This window comes from Astatotilapia calliptera, chromosome 20 (assembly GCF_964374335.1).
Source record: "Astatotilapia calliptera chromosome 20, fAstCal68.1, whole genome shotgun sequence".
Classification (NCBI taxonomy): domain Eukaryota; kingdom Metazoa; phylum Chordata; class Actinopteri; order Cichliformes; family Cichlidae; genus Astatotilapia; species Astatotilapia calliptera.
The window spans coordinates 16,640,994-16,656,759 of record NC_137441.1 but is presented as its reverse complement, the minus strand read 5'-3'; the positions used below and the strand labels follow the sequence as shown (position 1 = coordinate 16,656,759).

The window sequence follows — 15,766 nt, the reverse complement described above, 5'->3', positions numbered from 1 at the left end:
TCCAGCTGGGATTATGTCTCTGTGCTCCTCCCACCAATCACCTGGAAGTCTCCTCTGCACAGAGACAGCGCACAGAGCTTCTTTCTCATTGTAGTATTTACCTTATAATATAAAGCACTACATGAAATTACTGTTATTGTGAAACGGCACAACATAAATTAAGAGCTGTGCCATATCATTCCATTGGCTCACTGACAGAGGAGGACGGCCCTCAGGCTCTCTGTACTAATAAATGCTGCCAGCCTGAAGCTGAACTGATACATTAGTTTGGTATGTTTTTCTATATCATAAATATCATTATCAAAAATGTGCTTAAAATAACACGGCATCACCCTGGGGCTGTGTGACCGATCCTAATCCAAACTAAAATGGAATTATCCAGAGCTTAACGAGGTTCCTCTGGAGATGCACTGCTCCAGCACTGCTCGTGCATGCACAGTGTCGCAGCGGCACTAAAGCCAGCCAGTTCCTGATTCTGCCCTAGAAGGCTGCATTCGCTTAGCAACCACATCAACGTTCAGCCGCCGCAGCAGTCAGTGTAATGTAGGCCAAAATGCTGTGTGGAAGCAGTCTGGTGCTTCTCGTCACCTCATGCTGCAGTAAGCATTAAGGAAAAGGAAGCCCCCCCCCCCCCAGCACAGGACACGCTTTAGCCCTGCCTGTGTTTAGTGTCACACCACACAGCTGCTCAGGCCTCGAGACAAAGGTTATTAGATCTACTGTACAGAGGGACAAAGAGCAAACACAGGCCGGTCCAAGCAGGGTTAATGGAGCAGTCTGCAGATTGCATCTGGATTCCAGTTTGTGACTGCCAGAGGCGCTGATGGTCATGAGTTTAGGATTTCTTTTGAAAACACTATCCCTGTTTGTCATTGTTCTGCAGCGCAGTTACCTGAGGAGGTCATGTGACGGAAACATTTCACCATATGCCGGTTCAACTCAGACTAGATCCATCAGCAGGATGAGGAACATACTACCATCAAACAGGACAAACAATGACTTTAATGTAAGGCAAGGCAAGGCAAGGCAAGTTTATTTGTATAGCACAATTCAACAACAAGCTGATTCAAAGTGCTTTACAGAGACATGTAACATGTACGCAGACAGGAGGATACTCAGTGGCTGTCTCAGTACAAGGGCTGACAACTTGACTAAACAATGAATCACCTGAATTAATTCTTACGTCTATTTTTCTCCCAGAAACACCGACATGCTCAAGCTTGTAAACATCACAGGCCATCTTGTTTCAGTGGTAGCTGAACTTTCTTAATGGTTCAGACTGTTGTTTCAGCAAAATACGCTGAGTGAAGACGGGCAATCGCACCAAACGACCACATGACACCGTTTTGGGACAGAATGATGATTCTCAGCTGACCGCTCTGATGGCGTCACGTCAGTCGTTTCCCACTGCACATTAAATCGCTCGGACAGACTCCGGCTCTACAAGGTCTCGTTGTGTTCTGCAAACTCAGCGAGTTTAGCACGATGGAAACAACAGAGGGTCGCACCAGGGCTGCGACGCTGATGTCAGGGATCCAAGGTCAAAGGTCATAGCAACAGTGCACCAGTCAAGGTGACAACTCATACTGTCATCGTGGTGAAACTCATAATGAGTTTAAAGCCATAGTTTCATGTTGCACCTCCACCTATGGCCTACATTTGCAACAGAGACGTTTTTGGGCGCGTGTGTGTGTGGCTCCACTGATTCATCACGATCCTTACATGAGAGAAAACAGGAGGAGGATATTTGTGGCTGCTGATTGATTGTGAAATCAGTGTTTCCACAGTGTTGGTGAAGGGAGCACACAGAGATGATTTTACACATAAAAACCAAATGAGCTCATCATCAGATCACCTGGGGCTCCAAGATGAGATTGACTAAACGAGCAGATTAACTAAAACCCTGCTGGACGCGTTTGATATATGAAGCTAGCAGTTTGTGCAGATATGTAACAAGGATCGGATGAAAACCATTGACCAGAATGCAAAGAGTTCAGCTCTGTACACACGGGGAGGAGTGAGGGGAAGCCCACCACGTGGCCACTTTCAACTGTCATGGAAAACTTCCTTCCCCAGTTTTCCTCCAGTTTCTCCAGTGGCTCTTAGTTGTGACAGCCCCGTTTACTTGGACAGCGTGTAGGAGGCTGCATCCACCCCTGGCTGTGACACTGCTGTTTATTTTTATCTTGAAGAGGACTACTTTTTTTTTTGCTCTGCTCAGTCTACATCTTTGTGAGGCCACAACACAAAGAGGCTCTTTTGGTTTGGTGTGGGGAGCCGGGCAGCCTCAGATTCACGCCAGCACGTACTGGTGCTTTCCACTCTGGAGCCGGACATTTTGTTCCACTGCTGAGCTCTGGAGCCAAATCACATGATTTCCAGTGGAGACTGAGAAGGGCTGGATGTGAGTGAGGAAGGATTCGACTTCCACTCCATTTGATCCTAACCCATACACTCAGTTTGACTGTTTTAACCGGGCTCCGTGCTTTCTTTTATCACACACGTTGATAAGAATGTGACAGCATGAAGCTGTACTCACTCCTCAGTTCACACAGGGAGGGTTACTACAAAGCAAACAGTGATAGTAGATAACCTGCTGCAATTTTGGTTGTGAACACGATGGGACAGGACCAAAACTGTGGAGCAACAGAGTGATCATAGGAGACAGTTAAATGAGGAGTGCTGACGGTGCTTCCGACAGCAGGGCGGAGGCGCCACAGGAAGCCAGTGTGGTGTCGAAACCAGAACTCTAAGGCTCGCTGCCTGCCACGGCTCTGCGGTAGACGCTTGCCCTAACAGTCTGCTGAGTTGTTGTGGCCAACAGCCGACACACCGCTCAACCCTCACTCTGTACTGAGAAAAAGGGAAGTGGGAGGGACATCGCACAGGTTCGGTTGCACACATGTGCATTCATTTTGAACAAAGGGGCCCATCACTGAGCTTTGGCCTGTTGTCTACAAACATCACACTGACGAGGTGCAGCAAACTCTGGTATCAGCAACCTCTCTGACCCCGGCGATGAGCGCACACGGGCCAGGAGCCACAGAGGGGTCCCTTACAGCTGTTTGTGCGTTACATCAACGTATGGAGTCGACGGGGTTATAGTGGATGGTCTTTACAGTCCAGTGAGTCCAACGATGCTCCTCCCTGCTGGCAGCAACATTTTTATCAGCTTAAAAAGCTAAAGCCAATGATAATGAGACTGAATTCAGACAACAAAAATGTTAAAAATGTCCCATTTCCTGCCCTCTGTCTCTTTCACCAGGTTGGTCTCTGCTCTAATGGACACATTAGCCGCCGGCTTGTCACTCCATCTCAATTAGGTGGCCATGAGGTCATCCCTTCACTTCTACTCCCATCTACATCAGGGAGCTATCATTTCATTAGTCCTGTTGGGGAGGGTGGTGGATGGGTGGAGAGTCTAGCCCTTCCACGGGCCTCTCTGATTCACAACATGAAGAAGAGAAGGACAGGACGAGGATTTTACTGGATGATGTGAGAAGGAATTTAGCAGAATAAACCTTTGAGTCAGCTGTACAAAAACGTCGGAGAACTGTGTAGGGCTGCCACGATTACGTCGACTATCAAAATCGTCGACGACTAATTTAATAGTCGACGCGTCGTTTGAAGCTTTGTAAGATCCCAAAAGACGCAGGAATAAGTAGTAGGATTTAAGAGTGTAATAATGGACTGAAACAGAAGATGGCAGCACTGCATGTACAAGGATGCCAGCTGCCGTTAAACCCCGAAGAAGAAGAAGAAGCTGTGTCCCAGAATTCATAGCGCAGCCCAGCTCAGTTTCCAACAATGGCGGCAGCTAGTTAGTTTTAATATTACTCTTATTATTCTTTCTGGGTCACAAAATAAACGTTTAACATATTTTCAGGCGAGAATGTAGCTGTGTAAACCTCAAATATCTGCTCAGTTTATCAAGACTACATATTTTCAAAAGCGCTCCGACGTTTTCGGAGACGTCTGTTACCCACTAGCTCGACAGCTAGCCGGGGGCAAGGCTCACTAGAGCCCGTGAGAACACCGGACTCCCAGCAAATAGTTTTCAAACCCACCGCCATCTTTCGCTACTCAGGTTAAACATATATAAGTCACTTAGATAACTTAAAAATGTTATTGTTTGGCTTTTTCCAGTGTTTTATTTGTTCCTGAGTAAATCGGTTTGAGATTAAAGTTATAGTTTTTACACAGCTGAATAAACATCAAGCAGACAGCTGATTATCAGAAGTGTGAGATGCTCGAGAATATACTCCAGTGTCCTGTTATATTTTAGATAGCAAGGAGTTTATTAAACTTCACTGAAACAATCTGCAAATTTCATTAAAATTTAATAAACTATCATCTTGTCTTTAGTTAGCATATACCTTAAACACTTAAAGCTGTAAGCTAATGATAGTTATGTAAGAGCAGATGCTGCTGGTGCAATAAGCTGTACGTTTTACATCCAATGGATGCATGATCTGATTAGTCGACTAATCGCAAAAATAATCGGTGACTAGTCGACTATCAAAATAATCGTTTGTGGCAGCCCTATAACTGTGCTTCTTGGCATTTCAAAGGTTGAATGAGCTGCCCATCAGGGCTTTGCAACCAGGTCTTCTTCTGGGCTTCTGGAGCTGAGGGACAAGAACACGACTGTGCTGCGTTATGTCTCAGCAGCGTTTGCACCTGCTGAACCTGAAACGTATCGATCGCTGCAGGAAGTGGAATCTGATGTTTCACTGCACTTCCCCAGCTGGACAGTTTGGCCACGAGCAGCGGAGCTCTGGTGGAGCACAAGACGGGGCTCAAATCAGGTTAACAGAAAGAACTATACTCAAAAACACAGAGCACTCATGACTCTGTCCTTGTGCTGAGACTAAACACTGGCTCACACAGACCTGTGCTCTGCAGAGAGTCATACGCTGGCCTGTGTCACACCGGGTTTCCTCTACCATCAGATAGCATCCAGCTCCAGAATAAACCTTCCTTGAAAAATAAAGTCTTCCTTGAAAACCACCTTTGATCAGATCTACCATCCTCACATTTTACAACTAGAAAATTGTAACCACTTCTAAAAAAAAAAACCACATCGACACTCAGACATGCTGCCAGGGAGAAGAAGATACACTGTCACAGATTTCCCATATCCCAGGCAGCATGAGTGATTTGTGGGAATTTCGTGATTTTGTCTCGCCGGTTGTTTTTGCCCATCACGTTGTTGTGTGACAGTGTTAACCCCACAGGACAGGCTGTAGACAAGCACAGTCCTAGAAAGCATGTACTGACACTACACTGGTGGGATGGTGGGGAAAAAGTGTGACAGCTACGCAAACTACAAGTGCTCACACACACACACACACACACACACACACACACACACACACACACTTACTTACTTTAATCCTCTAAAAAAACATACAGATAAGCAGCTTTCATGCAGGGAGAGAGGGAGAACTGTGAGATGAGTGGGCGGAAGAGTGGGAGTGGAGGTGGCGTGGCAAGGTTCAGCTGCAGAAGCTCTGACCTCTGCACATGTGAGAGGGGATAATTAAAGCAGAGGTCACACTTGTCCAAACGTGACACACACCTGAGCGGCAGCATAAAAGCTGCAGCGGGGTTTAAATAAACAGATGTGCTGCTGCTCCAGACAGCCGTGGCAGCGTTTCTATGAAAGAAGATGCTGAGAGTAACGCCTCTGTGCCCGGAGGTGTTACACATGCAATGCATTACCTCGTCTCAGAGATCTACAATTACATTAATTATAAGCAGAGGGCTTCGAGAGGTCTATTGTCTGCTGTGCAGGATGGGAATGAGCGCGTTCACACGTGTGTGCATGCAGAAAGAGGATGCCTAAACAGCCGTATGCACGTTTACAATAAGACACAAGCAAGAAGTGCGTAAAAGGAAGTGTGCAACGTACAAAATCAATGAGATAGGCTGAAGCAGAGGAGCAAGTCTGGGCCTGGCTGGAGACGGCTTCCTGAACCTGAGAAGCAGGCATCGGTGCCAGGAGGAGGGATCGTCTTTCAGCGTATTGTTTTATTTAGCATTCCTTCATTTGCCAGAGTGAGGCTGGCTGATTTCATTCAGGAGATTGGTGACTTGGAAAGCAGGAACAGCCCAGCCGGCCTGATAAGCACATTAAAAGCCTTTGTTTCCAACACTCGGTTCCTGAGGAGTAACCTTAGCCTCCGAACCCCTGACTGCCTCTACCAAGAGGCCCTAATTTGCTCGCACACATCCATCTTCCACCTCAACTTCCTGACAAACTGAGGCGAGGTGTGGCTGCACTTTATAAACTGTGTTACCGAAGCGGTGTCGTCCTGTTCTGCCCGGCCGTGCGCTCCCGTCTCTGCTCAGCAAATCGAACCAGCCCAAAGCTTCTTTGCTGGTTTCACCTCAAACCCACTGATGGCTGCATTTGATGAAGCAGCACTTCTTATAAAAGCGTGAGAACACTTGAACGGTCAGTCAAAGTTCACCGCCGTGCCAATTAATCCTGTTTAACATTAACTCGCTCAGCTCTAACATAACTAACAGCAGCTAGACATCACAATGACTCAGAGCAGACTAAACAACAGTAAAGATCAGATGTGTTTGTGCTGCGTGCAGCCAGGAAACACACCATTTCTGAGAAAAGACATGCGCGTGCACTCGAGTCTGCTGCGCACTTTCGCAACTTTGCTTTCTCTCGCAAAGCTGCCATTTGATTTCACAAAGGTGAAGTTTAAGGGATCAAAAAGGTGCATCCAGAAACAAAGACGGCGCTTTCTGTCTTTTATTAGCAGACTTTGTTTCAGTGTGAGACAAACAAAGTGCAACACTTGCGTCTTACACAAAGGGTGACTCACGTTTGTTTGTCATTCCATAAAGTGGGTTTGATTGATGCATACAGCAGCTCTCCCCCCACGCCTCGCCTGTGCGCCTCCTGTCCTACAGACGCGGTCCTTCCTGCAGCGACTTGTCTCTGGTTGTGCCTCGGGCCCTTCACCCAACGTGTCCCCCTCATCTCTCACAAGCACATACTTTCATCAGATTGCTGTTATTGTTTATCCAACTATCTGTTAAATTAGTCAAATGACTAAAAATACCATCAAATGTCAGAAGTAGACGGGCTGTGTGGTGAGGAATATGTGTCTGAACAAAGACAGGACAGGAAGCATTTAATGATAGAAAAGATAAATGATGTTTTAGCTCATTTCCATCTGCAGGCAGAAGGTGAGATGTAATTAAAATCAATAACAAACACACACATACTTACCTACACACATATATCCACACACACAGGTTTAAGCACCCATGATAACAAATATCAAGCATCCAAATGTTAATCATTTGGATGCTTGATATCAGAAGCAGACTGATATGATAGGATAATTACATTTTGTCACTCGGTAGTAAACCTGCGTTAGCCTCCTGACACCAGAGCCCACTGCTCCCTAACCAGCAGTGCTGGAACCAAAAACCAGTTTCAGTCTGGTTCAAAGGAAGCTAAATGTCTCTTAACATCCACATGCAGTGGTAGAAAGCAGACAGTGTCCACACTGTCTGCTTTCTACCACTAAAGATGAAAAACAGGGGGACAGAGGGTTGAAGGGGGGAGTCAGGCACTTTGGGATCAGTGATCCCCGCAATGAAGGGGGATGGGACTCAAAGCAACAGATCCACAGCTGATACTGGTCACAAAGGATGTGACAATAGCTAGCCAGTGGACAACTGCCCCGAAACCACACATATAACACAAACACCACCCCATACCTCCACAACAATACCCCGCCAACCTCCTGGGAGCTGCCCTTCCACATGGCTGAGGCCAAACCAGTGCACCCACCCTCCCCACCTCTGCACCCCCCCCCCCCAAAAAAAAATCCCTTGAAGAGTGAAAAAGAAAGAAAGAGATTTCCAAGAACCGAGCCTTTCTCTTAAGAATAGAAAGTATACCTGACGCCCTTTCTCTCTCTTTGGTCTGACTGCTTTGGACAAATGCTTATTTGGAAAGCTGATATACTGTTACTGCATTTCAGAACATTTAACGTCCCCTTTGGTGACAGACAATCAAGCTCCCCAACTAACAGAGTGCACCATGATGGAGAGGACAAACAAAAGATGGCTAAGGTCAATCAGCTTTATTTTTAGCATTATAAACCTATCTGTAAAGTTTGGTAGTGCATACAATGTGGACTAGATTTAAGAATTTCAAATAGAAATGAATGTGAGTCACATGACGTCTCTTTCAGTGGGATTTTTTGGAGCAGTGTAAAGAAAAAGGACGACGATGCTATTCTACATATTTTCAGCCAGAGTAGAAACATGAAGCTTTGCTGCTCTGCTTCTTAAACATAAAAGTCTCTCAGTGCTGTCCCATCCACTTGACAGAGACTTTGCTGCTTAGTTGACTTGGCAGCTCCTGCTCGGAGGAACTGTGCCCGTTCGATCAGACGTACGATTAGCACTGTTTATTATTAGATTGACAATCTCCCGGCATCTGCCTCTACCTGTCCTTCCCAAACTTTGAGATAATTCCGGAGATGAGCTAGCACTCATCCCATGGACTGAGCTGGACCACTGGCTCGTGACATGATCTTAAAGGAGGACATTGTGGATGTTGTGTTAGAGAGCTGCAAGGCTGTAAATGCGTGAACGTATGATTCTTTGGGCTTCTGTATCATTTATAAGACTTAAAAGGAATTGCGGGGGTGGAATCGGGTTGCTGTGTGGAAGTCTAAGCTCAGTATGTGTGGCTGGGATGGGGGAGGGATGGGAAGCATCACTGTGGGAGACAGGCAGATGGAGATGGAAATGAGTAGGCATTGAGCTCATGTTAATCTCCTCCTACAGCTGATGCAGGCACAAAACAAGAACACATATTTGTCCACATGCGCACTCGCATGACAGCAGATCATAGACCCGACCGGGCCTGTGCGCCATCGCGCTCCAAATGAGGCAAAGGGATGCTTTTGCTATTCACACGTTCCCATGTGTGCTTTGTGGAAAAGTTTGCAGCCAAATCTGAAATGCATCAGAGCACAACTTCCACTGTGCAGCATTCAGTTTACTGTATCACGGTGGATCTCATTTATTTGATAGTATGTGAGACTAGCTGCCTTCATCAGACAGCCATCTGCCCCGTGGGAGCGGCTAAGCCACACGCCATTGGCCGACTGGTCGTCAAGAGAGGCGAGGGGTGAGGCGGGTCACCTCTTTATTTGGGGAGGGAAAGGTCATGCAATACTAGCTGCCCTACAAACAGCATGAGGGGGGATGGGGTACCGCCAGTGGCTGCTATCATACACAAAGGCTGCTCCTGGTCTGACACAGCAGAAAGTAACCTCCCCCCTCCCGTCGGACTCCAGTTCATCCTGGATCCATCTAGACGGCATCCCTCACCAACGATCGCGGCGTTTATTGTCAAAGATTAAGAAAAGCTTTAGGAAAGACAGCAAGACGGCAGAAGATTGGAATTTTCCATGGAAACGCATGTCCTACATACACATCAGATTATCTCCACAGCCTGATCTCGCATCCTCCTCTGCACTTTATACAGACATGGGAAAAAAAACTTTTACAGATATGACTCTCTTTTAATCATCCATGCACTCCATACACAGAGTGTGGACAGGCTGCACCATTCAGTTAACATCACCCAGGTGCTGGGTTAGGCTTCAGTGCATCAGACTAATGTTCACTTGTCTTTGTAAGACTCACACTGAAATCTTTTTACTGAAAAACCTGTAAGAATAAAATGTGACATGTCTCAACATTCAGCACTGGTGAGCTCACCAGCAGGAGGACTGGAGGAAGCCTGACTGCCTGATTCTCTGATGTTAAAGACCAAAAAACTGTCAAACCTTTTGACCAACTTATTTTTAAGCACATCACTAACACTGTCCCCTCTTCACAGCTCAACCTATGTAAACACTACCGGGGAAGGAGCTGCAGGGGAGATCGCGCTGCTTGGGCACGTCCAGTTATGCTGATGAATAATTCACAGACCACCTTATTAAACAAACATGCCTATGGTTACCTACCATCAGCTGTGGCTAACAGTCAAACTAGACACCAAATTCCATCATCTGGCTGAGAAAGAGCTTCTGTCCCACGAGACACCTGGATCAGGTCACTGGCTCTTCTCTTACCTGTGCTATAATCCCAATGAGACACACTTAAGGTCTTTTGAAAACATAAGAGCAGCCACAGCCAGCCGTGTGTGCTTGTGTTATCATACGGCTCGGAATATTCTCACAGGAATGTCAAAGACGGGAAGGAAACACTTGATTGTCACGCACGCTACTGGCTCGTCAAACCGATATTCAAACTTTCCCAGATGACCTGCATGCAGCCACGCACAAACCTTATCTGGCCTGCTCTTTTTTCACCCCTCCATCTTCTTGAAATGGACAGGCAGACACTTATTGACTTAAAGCAAGTATGTGTCCATAGCAGGCAGAGATATGACTGCAGCGCCGAGTTTCGGCACCACTGCTCTTTGTGTATTTCACCGAAGATTTCACTTCTCACATGTTGGAAGAAATAGTTCTTCTCAGCTGTGAATCCAATCAAATTTTACTCAAGTAACGTGTTGCCACTGAACATCTCACAGCTTCTGTAAATTTGAAGCCCTGTTTGAAATACCTGATAATCAGAAATCAGGACTGTGCACAGTCGAGCCGTACACGAGGAAAGAAAAGTCCTTTTGTTTGCAAAAGTTAAAAACTGTTGATACAAACGGCTTGTAGCAAGGAGACGTGCTGTATGAAGACAATCACTGCACCCAGTTCATTTCCACCACCGCTGGAGTCGCAGCCTTTTGAGAAACGTTCCAAGCAAACCTAAGCAGCCGTACACCCTGCTCCCACAGAGAGGCCTGTCCTGAGAGCAGCTGCAGTGGAAACAGACTTTTCATCTTATGGCTGGTCCTCAGAGTTTTTGTCATGGAGCACAATGATTCATCGCTGATGTGTTTTTCCATATAGGAGAGCAAAACACATGCTTTTTGTTGTTCATTGCCAGCATAGAAGAAGAAAGCAGCAACCCTGAATGAAACACTCTTTTTAAATATTCTTAGAAAGTGAAGAATACTTTTGTCTTTGAATGCGCTCCATACCTTCAAGCAAAGACTGAAGCACCATTCACACAGTGAGGTGGTTCATTTCCAACACTGTTCTGACCCACAGCTCGAACCAGAGACACGACTCTATCATGTTAGTCGTGTTTTTAATGGGACGGCCCAAAATATAGTTTTTAATACAGCAGCAGAACTCATTACAGAGCCCTGACTGAATTGGTGTCCTCTCCCAGCACAGGGCACAAAATGCACTTTTTATGAAAAGGAAAATAGGAAAGTATACAAACTGACCGAAACAGCCACACAGTCGGGCTCCACTGCAGACTGCTGCACAGGATCAGAATGGAAATATTCCCTGAACAGCCACTGAAACGCACAGCTCCCAGCTGTTGTTCTGTCTGCTGTGTGGACATGGCTGGCTGTCAGCAGGCTTAGCCAGCACTGCGCCTTGCATATGAAACAGGACATGGGCCTATATCCCCTGTGGGAGTTCACTTCCTCTGAGCCCCCACCACCACAGCCCCACGTCTCTCCTGAAACAAGCAGCTCCTTCAGCTGGAGGCCAGATATTCCAAGCACCGGGGGTAGCAGGGTGGGGGCAGCAGAAAGGGAAGTGCTGGCTTCTGCACGTTAGAGATTTAAGAAGTGCCCTGACTTGGAAGGATATATTCAGACTCGACAGTTGTGCGTTCCAACCCTACGTAGGTTTGGTTTGAGCCTTTCCTCAGCCACACGTGGAAACAGCCTGCAGGAATGTGTTGGTTGTCAGCACAACAACGCAGCATATGTGGAGCATCGACGCAAAATGGCCTCTGCTATTGTTCTGGCTGGTTTTTAGTGCACATCTGTCTCTGAACAAATCCCATCCCAGCACTTTAGGAGGAACCTGAAAGCTCAGCAGACACACATGCTTTGCTCAAGACCAGTTACAACAGTCGTGTACACATGCTCACCACTCTGAGGAGGCGCACATCTGCAACATGAGCACAGACTGATGAAGCAACAATAATAATAATACAGTAACCAAGAAGCCCGAGGACGGCCCTCTCCACGTAGGAAGGTGCCAAAACCCAAACAAACCAAAAAAGTCTGAGGTAAACTTTTTTCAAAGCCAAGCACAAGTCGAGCTTCAGCTGCCCACCACCATCCACCACAGCCACCCTCACTCCTCATATCTCTCTAAACCAGGCAGACTGTGCAGAGCCGATGTCATCGTGAGGCCAAATTATAAAGTTAGTGTCACACTAAATCTGCAACCACAAGCCTTATCTCCACATCCTGATGTGGAAACCCACTCATTATGTGTGCCAGCCAGAAAGCAGAAGCCTGGCATGGCAATCTGGGGCCGGCCTGCGCAGGAAAACCTTCCCCAACCTACGTGGAACGCTTCAATGCATTTGTGCTTTGCAGCCTGCACTGTGTATGAATCCTACAAGACAAAAAAAGGAAAAGTGAACTTCAAGTTCACACTTTCTCCACAACTGGAGGCACGCTGCTAAATGTGGACAGCTTTTTTTACTCTGTGATTCACTCGTCTCAGGAGGAAGCTTTCAAAAGAGCGTCTGCAAGGAGGGAAGTGTGGCAATATCGCTTCCTGTGTCTGTCTGCTATGCGAGACTGCTGCTGACACTTTTCTATCAGTCTTATTAATATTCACTGAGCTGCCCTCCTTTGACAACAGTGACGCATTTCAAAGTAAGGCGCTGTGGCGACATCCTCCACAAACATTTCCTCAGCTGTGCCCGAATGTGTTGAGAAAAAGGAGAGCAACAATATTTCTCAACCTGTGTGCAGTCCCTCAGATGCTCGGGGGCAGGGCTTGAATTAAAAAGCATTTCAAACAAGCCTTGAGCTTAACATTCGGGCGCCCCGTCAGCACTTGGAAAAACACAAGAGCCCCCTGAAAGTGGAGCTCCTTGAGGTGTGTCCACTCAAGTCTGAATGAAAGTGTGTGCCAAGAGTGTGTGTTCACCGTGCATGGTAGGACTCTGGCACTCTTCAGGACTTCAAGGGCCTCCCTGATCTCCCTTTCTTTGGCAGGTTTTTCTGAAAGAAGCCTCAGTGGAGGAGTGGAGGAAAACTCTTGTAAACACTTGTGCTGTTGCTTTCTGAGCCTCATCAACAACTCCGCTCTGCTCTACAAGTCCACCGAGGAGAGGGAGAGTAGGCAAAAGGAGCCCTGTCAGAGGTGGCTGGCTGGCCTGGTAGAGGGGTTCTGATGTTTGCTGAATGCTTCCCTTTGTTGGGATCATGTTATGTTTCCACCACAATACTTCTAAACCCCGCTTCATCAGCTCCATTCATGTGTAACAGTTCATGCAAATGGGCTCACTAGCCCTTTTCCCCCTACAGGGGTGGGATCAGTCTGCAAACACCAAAGCTAACACAGAGTCCTTCCATGCAGCTTTAAAGCTCAGAAAAACAAACCTGATGATTGAGGCTGGAGGTGTGTGACCACTGAAAGTGCGCAGAACCTAAAACCTGATTACTGGGACTGTTCAAACAAGAACACAAGAGAACATGGATAAGACTAGAGAGAGGGGGAAATGACATCAGCACTGATTAAACCACAGACAAGTAAAATGACACATATGATACCAGCTCTGTCTGTCACACTAACAGTCAGGTCTAGCTCACCCACTGGAGATAGAGACAGTCACAGACAGCAACCCATTGAACCACAGTGTTCTGAAGAAGTGACAACATTATCTCACAACTGTTGTTTACTACCCTTTAAGGTGTTTCACGGCCAGATAATGGCTTTATTGCCACCAGAGGCATATTGTTGTCGCTGCTGGATGACGCCCAATTAGTAAGACCACAGTAGCAGCAGTGACCAGACACTGTCAGGCTCAGCATCCACTCCTGAAACGTGTTTGCTCGGTCATGTTTAAAGTTTGGTGACCCACGCTCGTTTTAACGTTAAGGAGAAGGTGGCGGATAACAAGCTGCAACAGTTAGAGCTCGGAGACCAGCTTACCTTGGATGATGCTTTTCTCTTGTACTTGTTGGCGAAGTCGAATTTCTCCTTAATCTCGTCCAGGAAGAGCTCCAGGCGGGCCTTCTCCTCTTTCTCCGTGTAATCCTCGCCCAGGAGGATGTACGCCCTCCAGTTGGCCGAGTCGAAGCCCCAGTGGCAAGTCCTGTTCTCCTGCGCCTTGTGGCCGTGCACCACGAACTTGTGGGTCGGGTACATTAGTCTGCAGTCCATGCACTGGATGCACGCTGCGTTCGGGTTGGTGTACAGCTCCGGCACGAACAAGCCTTTGCACTTGCCGAAGCACTCGTGGTAGACTTTGAAGCTCCTGTCGGTGAACTGCAGCTCCAGCGAGCCTCCGTTCATCTCCTTCTTGCAGCGCGGCGGGTAAGCGCCTCCGTAGATCAGGGCGTTGCAGAGCCGCTCTGCGTCCGTCTTGGTGATGAGACCGCAGGACGGCGCTGAGAAGGGCAGGATCCCCATGACTTTGAGGATCTCCAGCTGGTCGGCCGTGCAGCGAGAGCAGTAGATGTGCAGCTCGTCGCACACGGAGTTGATCTGCTGCAGGGTAAAGTCCCGCAGCACCGTGTTGAGAATCTGCGGCAGGCACAGCCGTTTCTCCCCGCCGACCACAAAGCAGGAGATGGTTTCTCCCTCCAGGACCGTCTCGCACCTCTCCGTGGAGCGGTCCGACGGGATGAAGAGCGGGCCGGGCATCACGGGCGGCGGCAGATGCTGCAGAACCGGCTCGGGCTCCTTCCCGTCCTTCTTAAAGAGCAGCTCATGTTGCCAGCGAGCAGAGAAAGCGGCCGGTCCACCCAACGAGCTCATAGAGCTGAGGTGAAACTGCTTGAGAGTTTGTTGCAGTCCCGGATGAGGCTGGAAGCTCGGCCGACTTACAGTCTCCATGCTTTTCCTGCAACTTTAGATGCGTAAATCCTTCCTACGGTCGACCGGGAATCACAACCAGCTAGGCGTCCTTCAACCTGGTAAATCCACCGCGTCCCAGAGCTGATCAGATGTGCGAAACGCCTCATCAACCATCCAGGAAAAAAGTCCCAGCTGCAGTTTTATTCCCGTGTGTGAGTCAACACCGACCAGTCGCTCCCTGTAGCAGTGAGCCGACTGTCCATATTAGAAAAAACGGCTTCCAAACTCCACCGAGGCGAAAAGTTCCGTTTGTCAGGCTTGAAAACGAAATGTAAAAATCCTTATTTGAGGTTCTTTCCGCTGTCGAGGACGAAACATCCACCCCGTTTGCCCCCGCAGTTCACTCTGACTGCGCGGAGAGGAGAAGTCTGAAGAGCCAGTCCGCTCGCGAGAGCTCTCTCTCCCCCAGTCTGAGTGCGCGTGTCTCTCTCTCTCGCTCTCCCTCGCGCTCCGTCTAGGTCTCTCTGTCGCGCGCTCACTCACACGCCTCCTCTCTTTGCGTTTGTGTGTCTGGCTCAGTCATTGAATCCCGGCCAGGAATGTGAGTGACTCTGCAGGCAGGCTAGGCTCTTCCAGGAACAAGCCGCCACCCCCCGCACGTACACGCGCACACGTGCACACAGAAAAGAGAACAGTGAAGAAGAAAAAGAAACGAACTGAGCAAAGCAAAGAAAATGACGCATTCAGGCCGTTGAACTTTCCTACTTTTTCTAAGGCGTAGATGCGAAATGTTGTTCTCTTTACCACGTGGCACCCCAAGCTGTGACTATACAGTCTAATATAAGATTGACTGCATGGTT

At 47.8% G+C, this 15,766-nt stretch overlaps 1 protein-coding gene across 1 annotated transcript in view; it reads right to left on the bottom strand.

Annotated features, from left to right (window-relative positions):
• skia (SKI proto-oncogene a) overlaps positions 1-15,472 on the bottom strand; it is a 62,960-nt gene extending 47,488 nt beyond the window's left edge. The window contains exon 1 of the mRNA XM_026155304.2: positions 14,040-15,472. Coding sequence (XP_026011089.1) covers positions 14,040-14,945 — 906 coding nt within the window. The 5' untranslated portion in view covers positions 14,946-15,472. The remainder of the gene's footprint in view (positions 1-14,039) is intronic.
• Positions 15,473-15,766: the final 294 nt, after the last annotated feature.